We start from the raw sequence: 25,433 nt of genomic DNA on the forward strand, positions 1-25,433 counted from the left end.
CTGCTCTGGTCTATTTATAAGGTAGAGAGCATGTCCATGTGCTGAAATGTTTCAATTGGCTTTCCTGTTCCACCTGACTGCTGTGTCATGGGTAAAAGTTCTCCCCAATGTAAACTAATATGGCCGTCGCGAACAACGCCATGTGTTCGCAAAATTGGCGGGTAGCGAACAAGCAAAATTTGCCACGAACCGACCGCCGGGCGAACCGCAAGGCCATCTCTAATGGGTACCAGGAGCAGAGTCAAAGCCAGGTCCAGGTCAGCGTCAAGTAAGCAGAAGAAGTGTCAGAACAGCAGGCAGGAAGCAGGGCAGAGTCAGCAACAGAGGTTCAGGAACAAGCAAAAACAGCAAGCCAGTTCAAAGCACAGTTGAATGCAAGATCGAATCACAAGCAGAAGGAGCTGATGGCCACTCAGCAATGAACCTAGGTCACATGCACACATGCTAGTGTAGATGTATGTAGGGTCCTAAAGCTGATTACAGTTCTATGGACCGTTCTGCATGCATGCACATTCCTTTGAGCATGAACATTCCTTTGAGCACAGACATTTCTTTGAGCATGGCTTTCCTGACAACTAGTGGCGAGGAAAATAATTATTTTTGAAACTGAACTCCAGGTAAACAGCTGATTGCACAACTGAAACATATATTTTGTCCATCCTGTCCTGAGACTTTTTCAGCTCTACCCCAGGTGACCTCACATTTCCAAGCATTTTAGCTTGATCATCCTATCACCGCCAGCCTTTGAGTGGACACCCAGGGATTGATGATTGTACTTCCCTGCTCATTTCCTTTCAGCACATGTAAATTAAGCACAACTGGTTGGCCCTAGCTGCAGATAAAATATATCACATTATTTTAATAAATAAGTGTGTTTATGGATTTTTTATTTATAATCTGCTGGAAATTCAGATTTAAGGAGTAAAGTTAAGCAGTTTATAAGTGTGAATATCTAAAATTTCTGTTTTAGGAGTTTAATCCTATGACCTTACACTGATACTACCTTTATCATAATGTAAAAAATTTTCGCGGAAGGGTTAGGAATTAAAATCAATGCCTGTTTGTCTGCTTGTGTCTTTTTCAGTTGATGGCCTCTGGCAAGAATGGAGTGCTTGGAGCCAGTGTTCAGTAACGTGTTCCAATGGTACACAGAAAAGACAAAGAGAATGCACGCCAGCATCCCATGGTGGCTCTGACTGCAAAGGACCTTATAGTGAAACAAGAGAATGTCACAATCAGGAGTGCACGGGTAAATATTTAGACTCAACTCAATTAACCATATAACTTTGGAAAACACTATAAAATAAAATAAATTATCTAATCTAGGTTTTATAGATGGATGGAGAATAACATTGTAGAAATACATCACTTTTATGGTTGGTAATACTGCAAGGTATTGTGTTTTTATAGCTACAATGGTATCATTCATTTTATTTTGATACAACTGTAAATGTGTAATATAAGGAGAGCACCCAAAGAAATCTTTGATAATGGGAAAGTGTATCAATAAATATTTTTGTTTGGCACAAAACTGAATAATCTTTTTATAATTATTGTATATTAAAAAAATGAAGCCTCTTTGAGTCTTTTACGGTAGCAAGCTATTATAATTGTAAGACTGAATAACTTCTGAACAACATGCTTGTATTATGGTGTTGTCATATTTTTCTGTACATAATTATTAGGGATACAACCCCATTTTGAAGGTCATAATATTGGTAATTAATTATATTCTTGGTCACAGTTTTTTTTTCATGCAGAAGACTTTAAATTGGCACAGAAAATAATAAAATTATTGCACCTTTGTGAGTGATATTACCATTATGTTTGACCTTTGTGTGACCTATCAGACAATAAATAATTACAACATGTGTATTTTCCCTTCTTATATTTGCTAGGCTTATTAAAAGTCAGCTAGGTTGGACTCTGGAGATTTATTTTTGCTAATAATTAGTAAAATCCCCTCAACTGTTGTTCCCCTTTGGCCATCAGTAGCTTCTGGCGTTGTTGTTCAAATTAGCCCATGAATTTCTTAGCAATGTACTCCCTTGTCAAAGGTCATAGAGCATACTCTTGATAGCATTAAAGTTTGTAGAATGGTAAACTGAGATGTGAATTGTTTTACATAACTTAGAGTTTAGTTTAAAGTATACAAGTCAAACAATGTTTTTTTTTTGCATCAGTAAGTAATGTGAAATGCATAAATAAAAATATTGTAAAGTGAATTGAAATTTGCCTGAAGCAGATTTTTAGATTTTACACAGTTTACATTTAACTACACTGTTAGCAAACCATCAGAACGATGTAGCAGTATTATTGCTGTATATCTTGTAGACTGTTCTAAGAAAATACATTTTATCTATCTATTCAGTCTATCATGCATATGGACAAAGAAGGCACCATTCTATGTTGTATACAATAAATGGCTTTCCCAACCCAAATATCTAGTAAATATAGCAGTGACATCACTAGTGTCTTGCACATTGCATTCTCAAAAAACAAACTAATGGTTGAGACCCATCAGGTCTATCCCACTAAAGGCACTTGTAGAAAACTTGGGGGAGGGATAGAACAAGGATGCACAAGGATAGACAGAAACAATGACCAAACCTTATTACAGGGAGCTGTTTCATAGAGACAAATTGCTAAAGTTATTTCATGCTGTAAAATTTGGTATGGACACAAAAACCTCCTATGGGTTTTATACCTTACTTTCCTTTTAGCGCAGTAATCTAAATGATCTTCAATTTTCATTATGGGTTCCATATACTGTGTGAGTATTTTTCAAAAACTATTGCCAAAAATGTTTGTGCCAGCTCTGAAAAAACTGCATACGCAGTAGATCAATTTACAATTGTGTTATCATTTTCAAAACAGCTAATGGTCAGTGGAACCAATGGGGACCGTGGAGTGGTTGTTCAAGATCATGTGATGGTGGCTGGGAAAAAAGAACTCGAAACTGCCAGGGAGTTTCTATTACTGGTCAGCAATGTGAAGGCTCTGGAGAAGATATTAGGAGGTGTAATGAACAGAGATGTCCTGGTGAGTTTAACATAGCAATGCAATATGAATTTGGCCAAAAGTGAAAATATAACATTAATATTTTAGATAGCAGGTAGTAAATGCATTACCAGGTTAGGAAGAAAAAATATAAGGCAATGAGCATGGTACTATTTTGGTATCAATTCAAACAAAGCTGATATTTCAGTTTTTCTGGTAGGCCCTTTACATTTAACCACATTGGTTCTCTTGGAGATTGCATTCATGAGGTTTTTACATTTGCTTTCCCAGGTCTACAAGGCTTGCCACAGCCATTAGGAATTATGTTTTTCTCTCTCTGTGGCATTTGTAGCTTATTTATCATTATGAAAACCCAATAGAAATAATTAGAACACCTAAAGGTGAGCAGCAGTAACTCATATACAACCATTCTGAAGCAACAAATGATTAAAAAAATGGTTACCACTGCAGTCACCAAACACTATATTAATCCAGATGATCTTATGGGAAAAAAAATCCAGATAATAACTCATCTCTCCAGAATTTACTAATAACCAAAATATTACTTTTGAAGCAAGAAGAGAGGGGTTTGGGACTTTAGATGAGGCGTGTGACCAAATAAGATCATAAGACCAAACTATTTATGTCAAAATATAAATGAATTCAATTGTGTACCATAGATGGTGAAATCATATAACATGGCAACGACAGTAGATAGCATGTATGTATGGTCCAACATGACCAAGGCATGTTACAAAATGGACAATGATTGATACTGAGGTAACAATATAAAATTGATTGGTTATAAAAACAGACACATTGTGAATCATGGTACAAATTCATAGAGACTGCATCCATATATGCTCTAAGCGTTTCGTGTTTATACACTTCTTCAGGAACTGGTACAATCGATTATCTACATAGAGATGTATATGAAAGTGACAATACATCTAATCACCTAGAGGACCCTCCTTCATAAGTTTCATGAGGCAACAGCTTGGACAGATTTGTAAGCAATTGATAAATTGTGGTAGCTATTGCTCATTTTGGGCGCTTAAACTTTTAGATGCATTGTCACTTTCATATACATCTCTTTGTAGATAATCGATTGTACCAGCTCCTGAAGAAGTGTTTAAACACGAAACGCCTAGAGCATATATGGATGCAGTCTCTATGAATTTGTACCATAGTTCACAATGTTTCTGTTTTTATAACCAATCAATTTTATATTGTAACCTCAGTATCAATCATTGTCCATTTTGTTACATGCCTTGGTAATGTTGGGCCATATATACATGCTATCTACTGTCTTTGCCATGTTATATGATTTCCCCATTTATAGTATTCAATAAAATTAATTTATATTTTGACATAAATCTTTTGGTCTTATGATCTTATTTGGTCACATGCCTCATCTAAAGTCCCAAGCCCCTCTCTTCTTGCTTCCAAATTAGGGATGGAGGTACAATTTATTTTGTTACCTCATTCAAAGTCCCACCCCTCTCCCATTTACACAAAAAATATTACTTTTGGGAGAACTGATCCTAAAAAAGGGTATAAATAAATTAAATTATACCTTGTTCATAACTGTATTTTTGTATTCCTATACTTTTTTTTCCAGGGAAGGCATTCTGATATTTTACATGTTAAAAGGTGATTAATGCGTACGATGTTTGTTCAACTTTTTATCAGAGAGGGCAAGATTTGATTCCTTGCCAGGTTTCTGCATGGTCATGATAGACTGGATTTGGTCCATTCATGTCATCATCTCTAGTGACTTCTTAATATTATTTTTTTACTTAGGAGAGCCCACTAGCGCACACAAGGCACATGGATCCTATGTTATAGTTGAAAAATAGACTTAGCCTGTATTGGCTGAACTGTGGTGGGGAGATATCCCTTGAATCATGAACACTAGTAAATACTCAGTGGGGAATTAATCAACATTTACAAATCACTAGTTAATAACTACTAAAACACAATTTCTTTTAACAGTAGCACTTTAATGTTTAATCATTTGTCAAAACTATTAGACCCCAGACTATCACAGCCAGTATTTAAAGACTTAGCTGTGGCCTTGTTCTTTTATTCAAGCTTGGATTTCTTCAAGAAATCCTTATAGCCTTATATCTCACAGTAGGAGGTCCATTACCCAATTTATTATGAATGTGTTGGGATATGGCTGTCCACAAGGTTCATAAATAACCCAGACATGAAAATAAATGTGTTGGTGAATGAAAGATTAAACTCCCTATGATAATACAAGAGTTAATACATACTTAATCATCACTTTACCTCTTTGCAGAGCAGACTAAAGAGAAGTGCTCACTAAGAGCATAGTGCTTAGTGCATTTGATAGTCAATAACATGAACTAGAGCTAGACATGTACATGGGCATCTGTTTGTTCAGAACCAGATAACTAAACCCTGAATAGTACATTCCTTACTGCCATTCACTATTCAGTGTATGTGGTTTGTTATTTATCTGTTACTAGTTGCAAGGCAATACTGCATAAAGCTATGTTAAAGAGACCTTGTCACTAACTTAAGCTATGCGCAGGTAAAAGCACCGGAAAAAGTAATTGAATGTTTACTTGCAGTGTTGCTTGCTCAAAATAAATTAGTTTTTTTTTTTTTTTCCCAAAAGAGCTTTATTGGAAAAGTACAAATAATACATCGGTTACATAAATGATTGAGTAAAGAGAATATTTTTAACATAGTTTGCATAACATAATATACCTTCAGAGTGGGAGCAAAATTGAAAAAAACAGAATATGTAAGCTTAGTGTAATCTATGTTGGTTAAAGTATTTTGTTTATAACTTTATGTAACGGAGAGGGTAAATACGTATAAACTCTTAAGGCGTTAGCCAACATTGTGAAATAGTAACTGATAAAAGAGGTTGAGAATCATCTCATAACTGGGCATCTATGTCATATACAGTCAGTCTGTTGTGTCGGGACTGATAGTTACCCTTTCGGTTGCGGTCGACTGACCCCTAGCAACCAGTTTGGGTGATAGGGCTTTGGAAACGCCTAGTATAAAAGCATATAGGTATTGTATTGGAGGGAATTCAGAGTGAGGGGGGGGGGGTATTCAGTACATAAATTAGGGTTTATTCATTTTCAATTTGACTCTGAACTTGTTAGCAAATTTTACTAGTAAATTCTCCAACACAACCACCCCCTTCCCTGCTTCAGCCTTCTCCTCTTCTAGGAGTGTCCAATAACTGTTTGTGCTGGCCAAACTCCTCCACTCCCTCCCTCACCTTCATACATAACCTTTCATGTATAAACAAAGGGAGAAGTAAAAGGGGAAACCTATAGAGTGTCACTTGAGTGACAGCTGTGAATCTACTGAGATTCCTGACATAACATCCAAGATAGCAGTGTTCAGCACTAACCCTCTCAGAACTTTACATGTCTACACAATGGAGGCTTTTTACAGGTAAATTAAATGCCTAAATATGTTAAAGGCACATCTATTATTATGGGAAGATTGTTATTGAAGTGAATGGTCAGTCAAAGGTGTCTCTTTAGCTATGTCATTTGTTTTATCTTTACAAAAAAAAGAACAGATCAGACAAATTATTCTGTCTGATTTGATACTTGAGACATTTGTTGGTCTTAGGACATTTTCACATTATCAGCCGTAAGGTACAACAATATCTTACATGTTAAGTAGTACAAGAATGTGGTAAACATGTAGGGATATTTAGGTTACAGCACTGTATGTTGTATGAAACCAGCTGTAGACTAAAGCTTGATCCATTACTGCAGCGCAGGGGTTTGTGAATGGTCACAGAAGTACTATCATATGTCAAGGGAATGTGTCAGTTAATGTTACTTGTTTCTGACTTTGCTATTTTAGACAGAGGAAAAAAAGATCTAAGACAGTAATTAATAACATGATAATTATATACTCCTATCTATGGCAGCCAGTGCATGATTAGGTTTTATTGTCAAACTAATATAAAAGTATCTGGTTGTTATGAATTATTGAGCTTTTTTCCATTTCAATGAAGGTCACACCACAACAGAATCAACAGTCCCAAAACAATAATGTAAACCAAATATTTGAAAATGTGCATTGCTGCACTGAAAGCCCAAATGTATACCAGTTTGACATTTTTACCGATGTGTGTGTATCTGTTAAAGTGTTACTAAACCCAGGACCCCCCATTCACTATATCTGGTCTCCCACATTACAAAGAACAGGACCTCTGAACCTCTGTCTGAACAGTTCTGATTGGCCATGTGCTGATCACATGCACTCTCCCAAGAAAACCAAAAACTCTCTAGCAATACACACCGAATTGAGCATGTCCAGCTTTCCCCAAGGCTCTGTTCTATCAGCAGATCGATTGGGGACAGTGGGAGAAGGAGAGATTAAGAGAAGACAGAATCAAACAGGCTTTTTACCCAATGCAAAGGATTAACCCCTTAGGTTCCACAGTGAGCATAACAAGCATGCTTTACTGCATATACAGTAAAGACTAATTTTACTGTTGTGGGTTTAGTAACACTTTAAGAATATATTCACTATCTCAGTGAAAGCAGAAAGGGTAAGGTACTCTACCTAATGGGGACCATGATAGCAATAAAAATAATAAACAAAAATTAAACCATTTCCTCACTCTACTAAAAGAAAGTGACTTTACAGTTGTCTATACCCCCATTTAATGAATTTCAATTTGCTTTGCCCAAGTGACTACACTGAAAGTGAGGGGAAATCTCCCAAATAGGGGTCCCAGACAAAAGTGGAATGCTGACTCGGGCTTTCAGCCCTTTTACTTTATTCAAAAATGAAATTAAATATTGGTTTGTGTTCAGCTTTAAACTATATCTAAACCCAAGAAAAAAATGTCCTTAGATGGGGTGGCTGCATTAGTTCCTTTTCAGAATTTCCTTTATTTTTCACTTGCTAATCTTCACATTTGCTTTCCAAAGAATGAAAACACTCACTATACTGTAGCTACACCATTGTATCTGTAGAGGAGCAGTCTTGCCGCCCATGGTAAAAACAAACTCCCTCTTTATCCCCATACAATAGAGTTGAGGTATTCTGCTGTCTAAAGCAAGAACTTGACAGGACAGATAACACTGTTAACTGATAAGAGTGAAGCAGAGGTATAGTACACAATCAGCTTACTGCAAGTATGTTATTGTACTTATTAAACAGTTATAAAAAAAACACTTTTAGTGGTATATTTAACTTTCCGAAAAAGGAGCAAATACGTTTATTCTAAGGCCTCATGCACACTGGACGTTTTTATAGCTGCTGTTTTTGGCTTCAGGTGTTTCTTTTCTGCAGCCAATAAACTCCCCTGCGTGTGAATCCTATGTGTCCATGCACACATAAGTTGTTATCAGCAGTTTCTGGCAGGGACATTTTCTGGCTAAAAAAACGCCAGAACTAGTGGGTTTTGAGAGGTGTTTTCCAGCTGTAAAAACACTCTAACTCTGATAAAAGCTTAAAAGTGATGAAAAACATGGCTATTTGGCATTTATCAGTGTTTTTGAACCATAAGCTTTTGTGGGAGTATAGTTTTGCCAAAAAAAAGCTAAACAACGCTACAGCTAAAAAATGCTGAAAAACACTACTGCACAAAATCTGCAAAACTCATTCTACAGCTGCAGCTTGCTACATCTAACTCTACTGGCGTTTTTATAACATCCAGTGAGCATGAGGCCTAAGGGTTTACGTAAAATGTATTTATTTCAATATTTAGTGCAGAACAATTTCTTCTCCCCACTGTACAGGTGGAAGCATAATAGTACTGAACTCTTCCATCGCATAGGTTTTTAAAAGCATAATGCATTAGTGCTATAATGGAACCTCCCTGTTTAATACTTGTTTCTAGGAATACTTTTCCTACAAATATCTTTTGCACATACATTTGATGGTCTACCACAAAAAAAAAAGAAGTGTGGATAACAACAAAAATAGAAGATGTAAAAAAAAAAACTTTCCTGATATGTAATTTCCTGCTTGTGTGATTGGCTTATCGATTTTCCCAGAAGTCTGCACTAACATGTAAATTCAATTTTGAGCATCCCCTGCAACAAAAATGTCATTTTTGACTAGATACCCCCAAAGAGAAATCACATCTGAATGGATGCAGACCCAGAAATTTTCGTCATTAGAGCCCTGCAGATGCAGCATCTGCTTGATAATTACAAAACCACTCCCATACAGATGCACTTTTCGCATGGACACAGACAAACAAACAGCTATTTCTTCAGAATAACAAAGGTAGGACTCCACAACAAAGTTTGTCAAAATCCTTGCATTGTACATAGATCACCCTGAGGGGAATTTTTTTTTTCTCAACAAAAGTGGAGTTACTCTTTTATAATACAATAGTATATACCATAATTATACTTAAAATAATGTTTTAGGTTAAATATAGATGACTAAGTGATGGCAGAAAAAAGAGAGAAATAGTCCATCGAATCTGCCCCCTTTTTTTTGGATGTTTGTTTTTTGGTTAACTTTTTCATCCTAGTGTAGATCTATGTTTATCCCAAGCAAATTTGAATAAATTTACTGATGACTGACTCACTACTTCTGCTAGAAGTCTATTCCAAGCATCTATAGCCTACTCTTTTGGTTAACAAATTGTCTAAGATTAGTTTTAAACCTTTCTCCTGCTAGTTTGAGTTCTTAATATTGGCTTCAAATTGAAAAAAATGCCCTCTTGAAGCCTATTCATTCCCTTGATGTAATTAAAGGTTTCAGTCATGTCTCCCTTTTCCCTTATTTCCTCCAGACTGTACATATAAGGTTTCTGAAGTCTTTCCTGATATGTTTTATCCCTCAGACCTTTCACCATTTTGGTTACCGGTCTTTGGACTCCTTCTATCTTGACGATATATTTTTTGTAAAAAAGATCTCCAGATCTTTTTTCTAAATGAAAATAAAAGATCTCCAGCACAGTTTTCTAAATGAGGTCTAACTACAGATCTGTATAGAGGAATCAGTACTTATTTTTTCTGATGGGTTACCCCTCTAGGAATGCATCCAAGAATTCTAATCATTTTCCCCATTGCCTAGCCACACTGTTTGCTCATTTTGCAAGAATTTTAAATAAATACTTCCAAATGTTTTTCCTCTGTAATGCTGGCCAACACTGTACCCCCAATAAACACTATACTCTCAGTATTGTACTCTGCCAAGGGATTTTTTTCCTCTGGGTGCATTATTTTACAACATTGAACTTCAGTTTCCACTGCTTTGAGCAATCTTCCACAAGTGCCAAATCATGTTCAATGTTACAGACAACTCCAGGGATATCAATCCTGGAATCAGCAAAAAGTGAGCTAGAGACCTTACAGTATAAACTTGAGGGCAGTGACCGACATGAATATTCATTATACAGTATATGTAAAGTACTGTGTAAATTGACAGAGCTATATAAGTACCTGTAATAAATAAATAATACCTTACCCACCAATCCTTTAGTTATATCACTTACATATAGAGTAAATACAACATAGAACAGGATCTAGTTTAAAACCTTGAGGTACACCACTAGAAACTGATCTTTATTCTGAATGAACCCCATTTTAAACAGAACTACGCTATCTATTCTTTAGCCAACCACATATCCACTGAACCACCCAAGGGTTAAGTCCTTGCTTGTACAACTTTTTTATTAGATCATTATTTGGAATTGTAAAAGCTGCAAATGCTTTACTGAAATCAAGATAGGCTAGGTCCACTGCAAGATAGGGTGTGTCTTTTTGAAAACACTGCTTCCCCACAGCAGATATGTATACTGTTTGTAAAAGGGATGTGTGTGTAAAAACGTTTTCTTGAATCTGCTTCTGTCCGGTCACGTGATGCTCTCAGACAGCGCTCAAAAACCAGAGCTGAATTGTTAGAGCTATGACATCAGTCGACCCGTTTTAGCCTAAACTTCCACTTTAAAGAGGAAGTAAACCCTCCTCGGGAAGTTGTATCTATAGGTAAGCCTATGATAAGGCTTAGCTATAGGTACTGTAAATATCTCCTAAACTTGTACCGTTTAGGAGATATTTACCTTCGATGCATCCAGTGACGTCACTGGCGCATGCGCTATGAAGGAACGGCCGCTCGTGCCGTTCCTTCAGAGCCCCGTGCCGTGACTGTTGGCTCCCGCGCGCCTGCGCGGGAGTGACGTCACCGCGGCTCCGGCCAATCAGATGGCCGGATGCCCCGATCCCGGAAGATGGGCGACTAGACATGTTGCCCGTCATAGAGGTGAGCGGACGGCAGGGCGGGGGCTCGTTCTAAGGTAAGTATTTCATAATGAGCTAGTATGCGATGCATACTAGCTCATTATGTGTTTCTCTTGCAGGTTGTAGAAAAAAAAAATTGTACCGAGTTTACAACCTCTTTAATATTATATTTATAATTCACTATAGTAATATGATCCTCTAATCAGTGGTAACTTCACTGTGGCTGCTGACAAGCTGTGTCTTAAATGGGCAGTGTTAATAAATACATAGGCAGCAGTCAACTGTTTGCGGGCACCAAGTAGGCAATCATTACCATATATGGGCATAAAACATTGCACTTAGTACCAGTCAGGCATGTAGGCTGTGTAAGAAGAGCTTAAGCAGTGCAAATTACTCCCAGTAATATTGATGTAAGAAATGTTAGATAGTGTCTGTAACAAATCTTGGGCACTCTAAGTGGTGATACCCAGTATAGACTTCCCCCCAGGTATACCTCTTGCTGCAGGCACTCTTCTCCTATTACGTAGTTCCAGAGTGCTCTCACAGGTACATAACTTGAATACAAATGAGCACATCTTGATTTTCTGCTGTAGCAACATTTCCTTGTATTTGGAAAAATTATGTAATCCACAGGTAATTACTGTATACTGATCACTTGATTATGGACAATTCTTTGTGGCTCTCAGTCTTCTATTCAGCATCTAAAAATGCCAGCAAGGTTTCACAGATAAGTGTTCTTTCTGGAGCTCTGAAATGTAAGCTAAGAAAACATTAACTACCATCTGGCACAGGAAACATGTTGAAGTGCTACTAATTTACTATAGTATGATCAGGAAGAGATGAAAGTATAGGTAATGTATAATTAAACTCTGTGATCAAATTTCTCCTGGTAAAAAATAACTTTTTGACAATCACTAAAAATCACAAATCACTTTTTTATTCCCTTTTTCAAAAAATCTATTTAAACCTATTTGTGGCCTCTTTAATCTACACATGCTCTGTACATCATGGCTGTGGTGTCTGCCTGTTTTGGGACTCAATGCATGTAGTGGACAATACCTAACAAACAAGTACAATCAACAGCACCATACAACATTAAAAACTCAATCTTTTATAATATTCTATATTATAAATAAACACAGCTATAATTTGTCCCACATCAGCTTGGATTTTGGGGGTGTTGCACAACTGCATTAAAGGAAACATTTAATTTATTTGAAAGTCCATTAATCATGCAAAAAAAATTGTTTGGCAAACAGATCTCTTCAAAGGCATATTCAGTGTTGCTGCCTATAAAAAGCAAAGTGCAAATGTGCTGCGCTTATCTGAATAAGATTTGATAGATATCTGAACATTAGAGTTGCTTTTGCCGCCAAAAAGCAACAAGAGCACATGCGTCTTTTTTATGTAAGGATGGAATATAATAAAAGATGGATTTTTAATATGATATGGGGCTACTTGTTTGCTACTGGTTGGATGTAATACTGGTAGAAGAATACTTTGCTTGTGTTCTAGCTTTTAGCTGTAGGAGAAGCTGTGTGTTTGTGACTTGTTAATTGGAAAACACATACTTTGTGTAGGAGTAAAAAAAAAAACTTTCATTCAATTATTAAAGTGAAACAACAAAGTAAGTTTAGTTAAAACCTATTTTGTGGTATAAAAGACAGATAATCTTTCATACCTCACGTATCATAACCACACGTATCATACTTCACAAGTAGTGTTGAGCGAACATGGACTGTATTATTCGGGTCCGTACCGGATAATTGGATTTTTGTTACCCGGACACGGACCCGAAAACGTTACTGTATGTTCGGCTTTAAAATCCGTGTTCGGTAATTTTATTTCCAGCTTTGTATGTAATGGCGCGCTTTTAATGGCGGGCTTTCAACAGCCAATCAACAAGCGTTTAACTGGTGTGAGCCATCACAGCCATGCCTACTAATGTGTTAGTAGCTGTGATTGGCCAGCTGAAGCATGTGACCCAGGTCTTTATAAGCTCGAGAGACACAGCGCGGTGCGTCAGTCTGCTGTAGTGTAGGGAGAGAGCACACAGAACGGTGCTGGCTGCTGCTGATTAGGGACAGACAGGGTAAAACAACATTGTGCTGAAAAGAATGCAGGGACAGGTCGGAGTGTAGGCAGGGAAAGATATTTGAGCATTTTAGGGACAGGCTGGAGAGATTAGGCAGGGAGAGATGAGGAGACACAGGACAGAACAATTGTCCTTTAGCGATCTACATTGATTTTGCTGTGTGGGGGGTGGTGCAGTGAACAATCTTTTTGCCTTCACTTGAGCCCACTGAGGAGGAGGAGGAGGAGGGAGAAAAAAATATATTTTATCAGCCTGTTGTGTGCAGCGTTCAGCTATATTTTACTACAGAGTGCTGTTCTAATCTGCTATTTAAAAATTACAAATTTAAAGGGGATTTTTTTAAGAGCACTTGCCATGCTCTTAACTACATTTTGCTGCCATTTGCAGCACTCTAGCCTTTTCCATTTGTTTTTTAGAGCCATTTTAGTGCCTGAAAGTTCGGGTCCCCATTGACTTCAATGGGGTTCGGTGTCCGGGTAAAGTTCTAAAAAAGTCCGGGACACAGACCCGGACTTTTTTTTCAAGTTCGGCCGAACCCGTCGAACACGGACATCCAGGTGTCCGCTCAACTCTATTCACAAGCAGTCAAGCATTTAGAAAAAAAATGTCGTCTGCAAATAAGACTTGAAGTATAAAGACCCCCAAAGAAATGTAAAGTGTAATCTCATACAACAGTGAAAAAGTCAGGGTTGGTAATAAAAGCATTGTTTCAATTCAAGAGCTAATCAGATGAGCATGCTAGTGTTTCAACAAATTTGAATTTTTAAGAATATTCCTAGAGAGAGATAGTTCACAAATGTGCTAAGAAGTGGCACCATTTAGAATCCAGTTAATAGGGAAAATAATGCTGTCCAATATGTATTGTTTAATGTCAGAAATCATATTTGGCCATTGAGTAAATAAAATGTTTAAAACATGGACATACATTCAATCACAAGTTGACTTGTAATATCTGATTTATCAAACCATTATCGTTGTAACTGTGCCCATTCATTTTTTTATGTGTCCCTAATGAAAATCAATTTACCAAAAAATGTGCCTGGATCTTTTCTTCCAAATGTGTTAAAACAAATGCATGTGTTTTTACATGTATGAATTGCGGTGAGTTAAAGGGTCACATATGGTATTCCATGTGTGGATGTGCATTGGAGGCCCTTTATAAATAAATTCTGATCACCTGAAAACACAGGCACAACATGTATTTCAATCATGTTCATGCACATTACAATGCACTTGAATGTGTATGGCAATGCTGACCTTAAAATGATTCAGGCACCTTTTTTGCACATGGACACTCCTTGGGGGCCCAAAGCTAATTAATGGGCACAGGTGCAACAACACACATAGTGGTAAATAGGTCCTTAACTTTTGAATTAACTCTTTCCCTGTTAATTTGTCATTTTTTGAGATTTAGTATAACTGACCATTATACAGGCGGTCCCCGGGTTACAAACATCTGACTTACAAACGACTCCTACTTACAAATGGAGAGAGACAACAGGAAGTGAGGAGAAAATTCCCCCTAGGAAGGGAAATTCACTCCTGTAACAGTTCTCTTGGGAAAAAGGTGTCTCCACTGAAGCTTTATCACTAATTCTTGTTTCCACAACAACCCAAAATTTTCAAAATACAGTTGCCATAGGGACAGAAAGTGAGGTGGAATCTTCTGAACGGGAACAGCTAGCAAAACAAAATGGTACCGAGGCGTTAACCCTTTCCTATGCTATCCATAAAACTTAAAAATTATTTTTTTGGCTGGAGCTAAACTTAAAAAACGTACCTGTTCCGACTTTCAAACAAATTCGACTTAAGAACAAACCTACAGACCCTATATTGTTTGTAACCATGGGACCGCCTGTACTAACCTTGGTTAAATTACCTCCTCCATAATAAATGTAAAGGATGCACAATCAGATTGTTTGTAAAGGGGATGTGCAATCAAATTGTAACATTTTCTCAGAGGCATTCATTTGAAACTAAGCTCTTAAATGGGAATGGTTTCAGTATACAATGCATCATAGGTATCAGCAGCTCTGTCCCTCACAATCATCTAATAATAGAATCAATTCTCAGCAAAAACTACCAGAACATAAGGCTACTGTTGCAGGTCTCAATACTTTCTCAGTTACTGACCAGCAAAAAGTAATCAGCTTTAAAAGACTGAACTCTGGATCTGCATGCTTGTTCCAGGTCATTACTTTAGAAAGTATTAAAGCAGCTGGATCAGAATGTCACTTTTGGTTACAGAGGTCAGCATTAGCAGCCTCCTTATTTTCTTGGTACAAGTCTCCTTTAAACAGGAGGAAGTCAAAGTATGTTTCAATTAAATTGCAACAGTTGTGACTTCCTAAACTAAATACATATACCGTATAGTAAGAATGAAAGAGTTTTTATTGAATGTGGCTTGTTTTGGTTTTTCAGAATTAATTATTTTCCATTTATTTATTTGTTAATCATCTATAGTAAGCTTCATCTCAGAGATTATCCACTGAGTAGGGTCACATTAGTCCATGCAATTGTGCATGTGATACACAAGCAACGTGAACATCATTTTGCCTGTTAGGGGAGGGTGAACACTGCCCACTCTCATTGGCAGCATGAGCTCGTTTTAGTAAAAATAGAGGAATAGAAGGAAGGAGAAATCAGAGAGCTTACAAGGAGTGGGACTTTGAATGAAAGGTCATGATAGATAGATAGATAGATAGATAGATAGATAGATAGATAGATAGATAGATAGATAGATAGATAGATAGATAGATAGATAGATAGATAGATAGATAGATAGATAGATAGATAGATAGATAGATAGATAGATAGATAGATAGATAGATAGATAGATAGATAGATAGATACGCTGATGGATGACATGAAACTACGCAGTCTGGAGGATGTGAAGCATGTATGCTGATTTTAACATCTGCTATTTAGAACAATTTACATGTTTTAATACTATGTTATTAGCTGCACTTGATTCATTTGTAGTTTCCTGCCCAGATAATTACAGCAAGGACATATTTATCTAATCTAAAAAGCAAACATGCAGGGCTTCCATTTTCATATTTTATTTTAAACATCTGCATGTGAAAAAGGAGAGTGAAAAAAAAAAAGCAAGATAGAAGCAGACCGCAATCTTGTTTTCAAAGGTTGCCACCTGCTGTTAATAGAACATTTTACAAACGCATCCATGAAAGCAACATTATAATGCTGCTTTATGATGCTAGATTTGTTAGCTAAATAGCACCTAAAATGTTGTGTACATTAGTATTACACTCACACAGTGAGCATTATACATTCTGTACAACTGCAATTTCCAGGCGTGCATAAATATTATGGAGTGTTTCAGCAAAAAAACGACACATTATTAAATGGTTCATAGACATTTATCTTGATTCGTTGCACTGTCATCATTAAATCTGAATGTGGAACAGTGTTAAGAACACTGTAGCAGTATTGTCAAGTTGTAAATGTAATATATCATTTGTGTGAATAATTCACCTGGAATGTATTGTATTGTGCTTGGCAATGTACTTTCAGTTAGGCAGCCTGCTCACTGCAAGAGCTCTTATAGAAATAGGGTATTCCTACCGCTGTCGGCAATGCTTGTCTTGTGTTATAACATGAAGTACCCCTCCTTGCTAGTGAATAAATCACATTTGTGATGTGGGAGGTTATGGTAGTTTATAAATGCTGAGCAATTTAAAATGTCAGTAAGTTATGGATTCCAGCCTGATGACAGCAGGTTAGGACCTGAGTTCTTTTGAGATTTCACAATTTAAGAGCAGTTTTCTGCATCACTGTTTGTTCTGATACAATGTGTCTCGTACTGTCTCTAAGGTCTCCTGACTTCTCCGCTATACTGGGTTGTCACTAAAGTGTTCACCACCCCATATGACTCTACAAATCATAGTTCTCCTGCAGAAAAGCTTTATTCAACCTTGTAAACTAGTTTATAGCTTCACAGTATGATCATTTTACATGTATACTGCAGCATTATTTGTTAGTGAATATTTCTAATTTGTATAAAAAAACTATATGTATAAATAGATAAATTCTGGCAAATATTGACAAGTAAAGTTTAACCTCTAACAATTTATTATAATTGATATTATCACACACATATTAACATTTTTGGGGATCGTTTCTGCATAGTAAGTTAAACAATCTGTTTTTCTAAATGTAACTATTGATTGTTTGCTTTAATTTATTGAGACTTTTCTTTTCTGCAGGTTTGGTATAAGTGCATAAAAGTATATAAGGTCATAAGTGCATAAAAACGGCATGATTGTTCCACATGCTGTACTCTTCTACTTTTTTTTGGTAAATTTTGCTTTAAGTTTAATGTGCAAATTTGACTGATTGGAATCCATTTTGGCAATGAACATTGACAGTGGGAACAAAAGTATATATTATAAAGTCAAAATAAATGTGTTTATAAAATTAGAAATAAAACCAAATCCATGTGGTTCAACTGTTATACAGCTAATTAAATGGACTATCATACTGCTGGATCTAGAAGGTGGAAATCAAACTCCACCTCCTAAATAGAGAATTCAGATAGTAGAGCTTGACTACTGTGACCTAGGTGACATTCTAAGGGCTTGTGTCAACAGGCTTTTGACTGCAAGAACTGCTGCACTCGATGTATAAGACAGTGGGAATGCAAAATCAGCTTGAGGTCAACTGCAAATTAAATGCAAGGGTCGTAATTGTAATTTTGTTTTATAGATAAGGCGTAACCAACTAACCCCATATTCTTTATACATTGGCTGTAAAAAAATGCCATCTGTGTGCTTAGTTTTTCTTTACAAAATATTTCCTTAGTAAATACCTGGTTGATATTGCCAGTTCTCTGTATTTCCTTATTGATAGTGGCAATGCTACTACATCTTCTGTGTTGCCACTATCTCTGAGCATGCTCCAGTTGCCCTCAGTGAGAAAGGTGTAAACCTTCTCTTTTCTACTTAGCTAGCCACCCCACGTAAACCTCCTTGGCTTTCAGGACCTCTGACAAAGAGTGTCATGTGGGAAGTCTAGCTAGGGGCAGGGAACCATTGTCAATTAACTTGCTGTAGCCACTCCACAAGCTGATTAAAATGGTGTCATGTGGGGAAATTTACCAGCAGGATAAATGACAGCAGGTGTTGAAATGAAGTCTGTAGGTAGGATCACAGGCTTTCTCAATGTACAGAGCCTACACAAAGGTGTTTTACAATATTTTTGTGATATTTTTTTAATGAGATCTAGAAACTGTTGTTTAAATGGTTTCATGTGTTTCTTACATACAGTAGATATATTAAGTTAGCATACACTGTAGTGTATGTTCAAGCTGCATTCACTTCAAATACCTATTCATGTTCAAGTAAAATGAAAAAAAAAAACAGGATTGTTTTTTTTCTGTTTACTTGCATAGATGATTGAAGTGAACACTGCCCTTATTTACAAAGCTTAACATTCAGTTTGGAAAGTCAACGTTTATTTTGCGAGGTGAACAGTCTTGATTCCTTTAGTAAATTGACTCATTTGTCTTAGCATAGGTATGCAGGTTTGGTGTTCAGACCTAAGTTTGACTCTCCTAATTTAGCTCATATTGAACAAGAGCAGAAGGTCAGAAGAAGCAGACTACGTATCTATCTTACAAAAAGTTTCCATAAAACAAAAGGTTGATTCAGCTCTACCCAACCAATTTCAACATAAGGCATAGTTGAGTCTAGGTGGTTAGGTTATACCAGGTCATCTGTGAAAATGGAACAATGTTAACAGCCACTACTCTTTCTATTGACCAAAATTGAGTGAAATTCATTTTTAGAAAGAGGTCTTAAATCATTTTTTTTTTTGGAATTAGTATTAGAGTCATATTTCAGGAAATAATTTGGCTTCAAAAATATATCCAACCCCCAGTCTCTTAAACACGCATGGACATTTCTGTGGCACCTTAACACTACCCTATTAAAGGCATGAAAAAAAGTCCTAATGCAAGTCTTCTGCAATAGAAATGCTGTTATTCTCCCCTCTCAGGCATCCTTTGTCTATTACATTCTCTTTGCTACAGTGCTGCATCCTCCTCTAAACTCTTCCATTTTCCACACTTCTGGGAGTTTTGGATGCCTGTATCCTCTGCTGTGCACTGTGGTTTCATCTTCTGATTCTTATATCACTGCTGTGCCCTACATTAATCTAAGAGCTGAAGGAACCACAGCGTTTAATGAGGGACACAGATATTTGACACTAATGGAAGTGTCAAATACTAAAGACAACGACTGAGACTAGAGTGCCGCAACAGAGGGAAATATAGGAGATGGGCAACTGGAGAGGTGAGCATACTAGCTCTTCTATTGTAGCAGACTTGCAATATAATTTTTTTATTTGACTGACAAAGCTGCTTTAAGGATAACCATTAAAAAATGATGATTATGCAGACAAAATGTAAATCCCTTCAATAAAAATGAATCTTAATTTATTTATCAATGTTCATATCTAAATTATATTTGGTTGAAGATTCACATTTAAATGTCTCTTTTATGACTCGACACATTTTCATACAGTGTGTTTTAATTGTTTATGCGTTTAACTTATCCTGTGAATGTGATCCATTAAAATATGATAACATATTCTAATGAAGTCAGATATTAAGTAAAAATAAAAAGACAGTTAATTTGGATAATAGTAAATGTCACACAAAGAAAGCCCAATGCTTGCAGTTTTTGAATGCTCCCTTTGAAGTCAGGATCATATATTTTACTCTATTTATCTCTAACAGACAATTTTCCCTATAGTTGTGCAGGTTCATTCATCTACACAAATAATTGTATGTATGATCCAGTGCTCATACATGAAAGAGATGGTTGGCAAAAGCAAGATGTTTACTGTGTTCATTAAAACCAGATTGTTCTTCTGATTAGGTTTCTATGGCTCTTATTACACTACAGACAAACACACCCATCTCATTCAGCATTTTTAACTCTTATAAATCCACAAAAGTACATACATACGTATGTATTATGTATACATATACCAACCTTTGCTGTGGTCACAGTTAATGTTGGGGAAACACATGAGTCTTATGATCATGGTAGCTTTTGCAGTTATAATTAAGCAGTGCATGCCTATTCCATTTTCTGTAACACACCTTCAGATAGAGGAAAAAAAATCACAGTGCCTCTAAAAACTAGTTAGATTTCCACACTGATCCTCTAACCTGTGCCAAAAAATGGCAGTACGTACCTTACTGCCTTTTAATTAGCAAGGGAATGTGACCAATTTACGAAATAAATAAACAAAGGCAAGGATAAGCTATTATTATTACTTAGAGCAGGATAGAACTGTATGACTTCATAGGTGAGCACTGAGCACATCTCAACAACAACAGTATGGGATTGATTTTCTAAAGGAAAATGGACTGTGCACTTTGCAAAGTGCAGTTGCCCTCTGCAAGTGCAGTTGCTCCAGAGCTTAGTAAATGAGCAGAAGATCTGCTGACTTCCATTATCCAATCACGTGCAATCAAAAATGCTGTTTTTTTTTTTCTTTTTTTCCTTGCACGTGATTGGGTACTCTTTGCAAAGGGAATCGTTACCTAATTTACTAACCTCTGGAGCAACTGCACTTGAAGAGTGCAACTGCACCAAAGTGCACAGTCTTTTTGCCTTTAGTAAATCAACCCCAATCTGTCTGGTGTTTGCAGGTTCTCCCTGTGCCTGTGTGGGTTTTCTTTGGAAACGTCAGGTTCCTCCCACACCCCAAAGACATGCTGATAGGTTAATTGGCTCCTGTCTATATAATACCTATAATAAATAAATGTGCATAAACATTCACTCACACATTCTATTGCAATCTATGAACATGTGTAGCTAATTGTATACTGATATTTATTTTACACAGCATGGTCCTCATTTTCCATGTATAACTAATGTTTGAACTTCTAGAAATGTGCTCAAACATTTGCAAAAATTACAGTACAATATCCCCATGTGAATGTTTCATTGTTGCTTTTAGAGGCAGTATGATGGCATCATTTGGTGAGAAGGGTCTAAAGCAGTGAAGCCTTCTAAGAACAGACAGTATTCACATTTCTCATCCACACATCCCAAAAATAAAAGAACAATTCCTCATTTCAGAATGGTGGGTGGAGCCACACAAATCATTGCTTTACCTCCCATCAACCAAATGACCATCCAAAACCTCTGGTGTATAGTGCTAATATGGCCCAATAGTCAATTATTCCAAACTGCATGCAGCTTTCTCATGCATTTTAGTAACCACATGTGCAGTGTATGGAAAACCATAGCTCCTATGGAGTTGGACTTGAGACCCAATGAGACAGTACATACATGCAGGTTATGGTGTGAAGGAACCAAAGCAATGGAAAAGAAGGCTGCTGTGCTCTAATTCGCATTAGTTCCTCTTCAGCACAACCTGTATGGTAACTAAGTCTCTAGCTTTACTCCACAGAAGCTATGGTTTCCTTAAACTGCACTGGTGATGGCAAACACTATTACATAAATGGCTCTATATTTTTTCTGGCTATTTTTACATAACTATACATGTGTAATTGGCTGTCGGGGTGTAAACTAATGATTTACATTGTTCTACTCACTGTCTTGAAAGGAGGAATAATCCTCTTATTTATGGGATATGTGACAACATGAGACATGTTTACTCTACTATGTATCATTTTTTACAATATTTTACAGAGTATATTTCTGTAGTAGACAGGCAACATTTTAGTTGACATTGGTTTGGATGCTAGTAAATCACTCTTATCAATAAAGTCTGTGTATATTTTCTAGATCCTGCTTGCAAACATTTACACACATTGTAAATGCCATGGGCAGACATCTACATTGGTAAATCAGCTTCAATATGTTTTTCCCTCCAGTAATTTTAAATCAAATAGCCAAGGCGCAGGACCAAAAAGTGTCAACGTTTATTAAAACATCATTGGAAGACTTACATAATAGTCTCTGGGAAGCACTTTAGAGGCAAAAACTGTAAAGCTGTAAACAGCAGACACAACCAGGGACCACTGAGCTGGATGGCGGTATGCTGCACCGCTGTGGATCAAGAAGCTGTAAGCATGTGCACTGAGCCCTCTGCTGATCGATTGATGCTGCAAACTGAGAGAGCACTGGAGCTGGTCTCACAGCGACTCAGGACAGTAAAGATAGTGGGGGATCCACTCAACAGCAGTGTGAGCTGTAGGACCGCTGGGCCAGGGGATGTATTACCAGACCTCCAGGGGTACAGACCACTGTCAGTGTGTGAGGCTTCCCTCTGGACTGTTGGAAGAGACCAAAGTTAATTGATAGAGTGAGCTGATGAACATGTGCCAGGGACCCACCCCTTTGTCAAAGTATGTACCCCTAGATGTCTGGTAATCCACCCCCATGCCCAGCGGTCCTACAGTTAACACTACTGTTGAGTGAATCTCCCACTCCCCTTGCTGTCCTGAGTCCCTGTGAGTCCAACTCCAGTGCTCTCTCAGTTTGCAGCACTGATCGATCGACAGAGGGCTCAGTGCATATGCTGACAGCTTCTTGATCCACAGTGTCATCCAGATCACTGGTCCCTGGTTTATGTATGCTGCTCACAGCTTTACAGTTTTCACCTCTGAAGTGCTTCCCAGAGACTGTTATGTAAGTCTTCCACTGATGTTTTAATAAACTTTGACACTTTTTGATACTGCACACTGGCTATTTGTGTGCACCTTTTAATGGATCCTTCCCTGATCTGAATCACCTGGAGCTGCGGATCACTAGTTATGCCTTCATTGTTATTTTTTTACAATTTTTATACTGCATAGCAATTTATTGCAATCATTTGTTTCCCTCGGCAGCTGCTTATCTCCTTCCAGCTGTTGACTGCTACTCCATACTTTCACATAGTGGACTTTTATATTGTGACACAACAATCTTTTGTAAGCGCTTGAGTATGTGCCTTAGGGCAATTTATTTTATAATTTCAAATCAAGCCAGTTGACTTTTAAGGAACCAATATATGCTTTGATGGGAAATTCAAATATTGGGATATGTCCAGTAATTATTGCTTAACTGTTGAGAAAGACTTTGAAGCAAAACAGAATAATAACAGTTATACCTCCTTCATCAATATACTCCTGCATGACAACGTATGTTTTTTGGGCAAAAAAAAAAAATTTATATATATATATATATATATATATATATATATATATATATATATAATTTCACTTAGTTGGTAAAAAATACCAATATCTTTCTAAAATCAAACCTTCTTTATATACTGTAAAAAGCCAATACATTTTATTAGATATACTCCTTCTGTCATATTATGTGGAAATAAAAAATGCTTCTTTGATGCTTATTGGATTTTTTTCTTGAAGATGACTTTTTCAAAATAAACATATTGTCATTCTATTTTGTATAAATTAATTTTAATAAACACAGAGGAAGATCAATATTTTCTTTCTACAACAGCCTAAAGAAATACTGTGCATTGTAATACTGACAAAATCAATGCATTTTAAAGCAATCAGTTTTAATGAAAAGCCAGAGGTCCTTTAACTAGGAAAATAATCTGAGAAGGAAAAGTTGCCATGCACTTATTAAATGACTTTGGGAAATATTCAAGGTCATATGTTACCTTTTTTGTCATCATTTCTTAACCAAACAACTGAGAAGGTACACTTTTCTTTCCATAAATAAGTTTTTTTGCATAAAGTTTACACATAACACTGCGTGTTTTCTCACCAGTATTCTAAAACTAAATTTAATGTAGTTAATAAGAGACACAAGGGCAGTGTGACATCTCCCTCTGGCCTTCTTAGCCATTTTTCTAGACCTGACTCAGTGGCTTCTGCCAGTACCCAGCTTTTACAGAATATGTCATGCATATATAAATTTTAATAGCTCTGATAATATATAGACTGAGAGATCTGCATATATTCAACCACTATTGTCCCATTAACCTTTTCCACCAATTCACACTTCATGCAGCTAAACTGCCTGCATTATGAATTTAAATAGAGTTTTGCTGTTAAGCCTATCCACTACAATGTATTTTTATCTGAAATCTCTACTACACTGTGTTACATTTAAAAGAGTAATATTTTCATTGTGTGTGTTTCTTAATATCAAAAATGGGAATAAAGTACTATTAATATATTTCCTTTACTAAAATGAAAATGATTCCATATGTATCATTCCTCTTAGGAACCCAGACACTAAAAAAATTAATATTGCCAATAAACATTTCAGCATTCGGATTCAGGGTGGTATTAGAAACATCAGGCAACTAATATTCATTAATGACAAGTAAAGTATCCTATATTTCACTAAAGAAGTTGCATGTGACTAATTTTATCATATAAAACTCCTAATGTAAAGATTTAAAGGAGTAATGATATACATTTGACCAACATTAAAAAACTCGCAGTTAAAGGGCCGGCTATACTGCATTTGTAGCTTGTAATAATTCAGATTCCCCAAAAGAAAATAGGATCCATCTGAACAGCTGTACTGGGACCATATGCTATCTTTATCTTAAACTAAGGACTACAATAGTCCCTCATAGGTGTAATTACAAGAGACTTGGATAATCTTGCAAGTGATGCAGCTAAGAGCAAGCTGAAGAGGTGCACAAAGAAAAAAGAAAAAGCACATTCTCAGCACAACTGTGACAAATAAATATACCAGCCAGCTGGCACCCTGCTTCAAGCCAGCAGCTTAACAAAAACATGCACAGATAAATACAACCATCGTTAGCCTATAAGACTAAAGCTGGCCATACATAATACAATTTTCTTATTTAAATTCCTTTACATTTACCTTCAATTTTGTAGTGCAAGAGCCTGCCTGATTGCAAACAAATTGAAAGTGTTTAGATTTGACCTCATATTATATGGCTTTGGTAACTCTAAAGGAAAATTGTACAAGGGAATTGTATAATGTCTGGCCAGGCTAAGTGTTACAGTGTTCAATTTATTGCCATTCATCTAGCAAAAGATAATGATGTGTCCAACAAACATTCATTCTACAATATGAAAAATATGACTGTATATGACAAAGCTTTATACTACTACTACTACTACCACTGAAAAACCCTTCAAAGCACACCTCACTGAAACAAAATTTTATGTGTGA

At 36.6% G+C, this 25,433-nt stretch overlaps 1 protein-coding gene across 4 annotated transcripts in view; it reads left to right on the forward strand.

Annotated features, from left to right (window-relative positions):
- ADGRB3 (adhesion G protein-coupled receptor B3) overlaps positions 1-25,433 on the forward strand; it is a 1,221,611-nt gene that overhangs the window by 532,729 nt on the left and 663,449 nt on the right. For all 4 annotated transcript variants that reach the window (XM_082251903.1, XM_082251901.1, XM_082251904.1 and 1 more), the window contains 2 exons: positions 1,085-1,249; positions 2,878-3,042. In XM_082251903.1, coding sequence (XP_082108029.1) covers positions 1,085-1,249; positions 2,878-3,042 — 330 coding nt within the window. The remainder of the gene's footprint in view (positions 1-1,084; positions 1,250-2,877; positions 3,043-25,433) is intronic.

Source organism: Pelophylax lessonae (assembly GCF_965119305.1).
Source record: "Pelophylax lessonae genome assembly, chromosome: 3".
Lineage (NCBI taxonomy): Eukaryota > Metazoa > Chordata > Amphibia > Anura > Ranidae > Pelophylax > Pelophylax lessonae.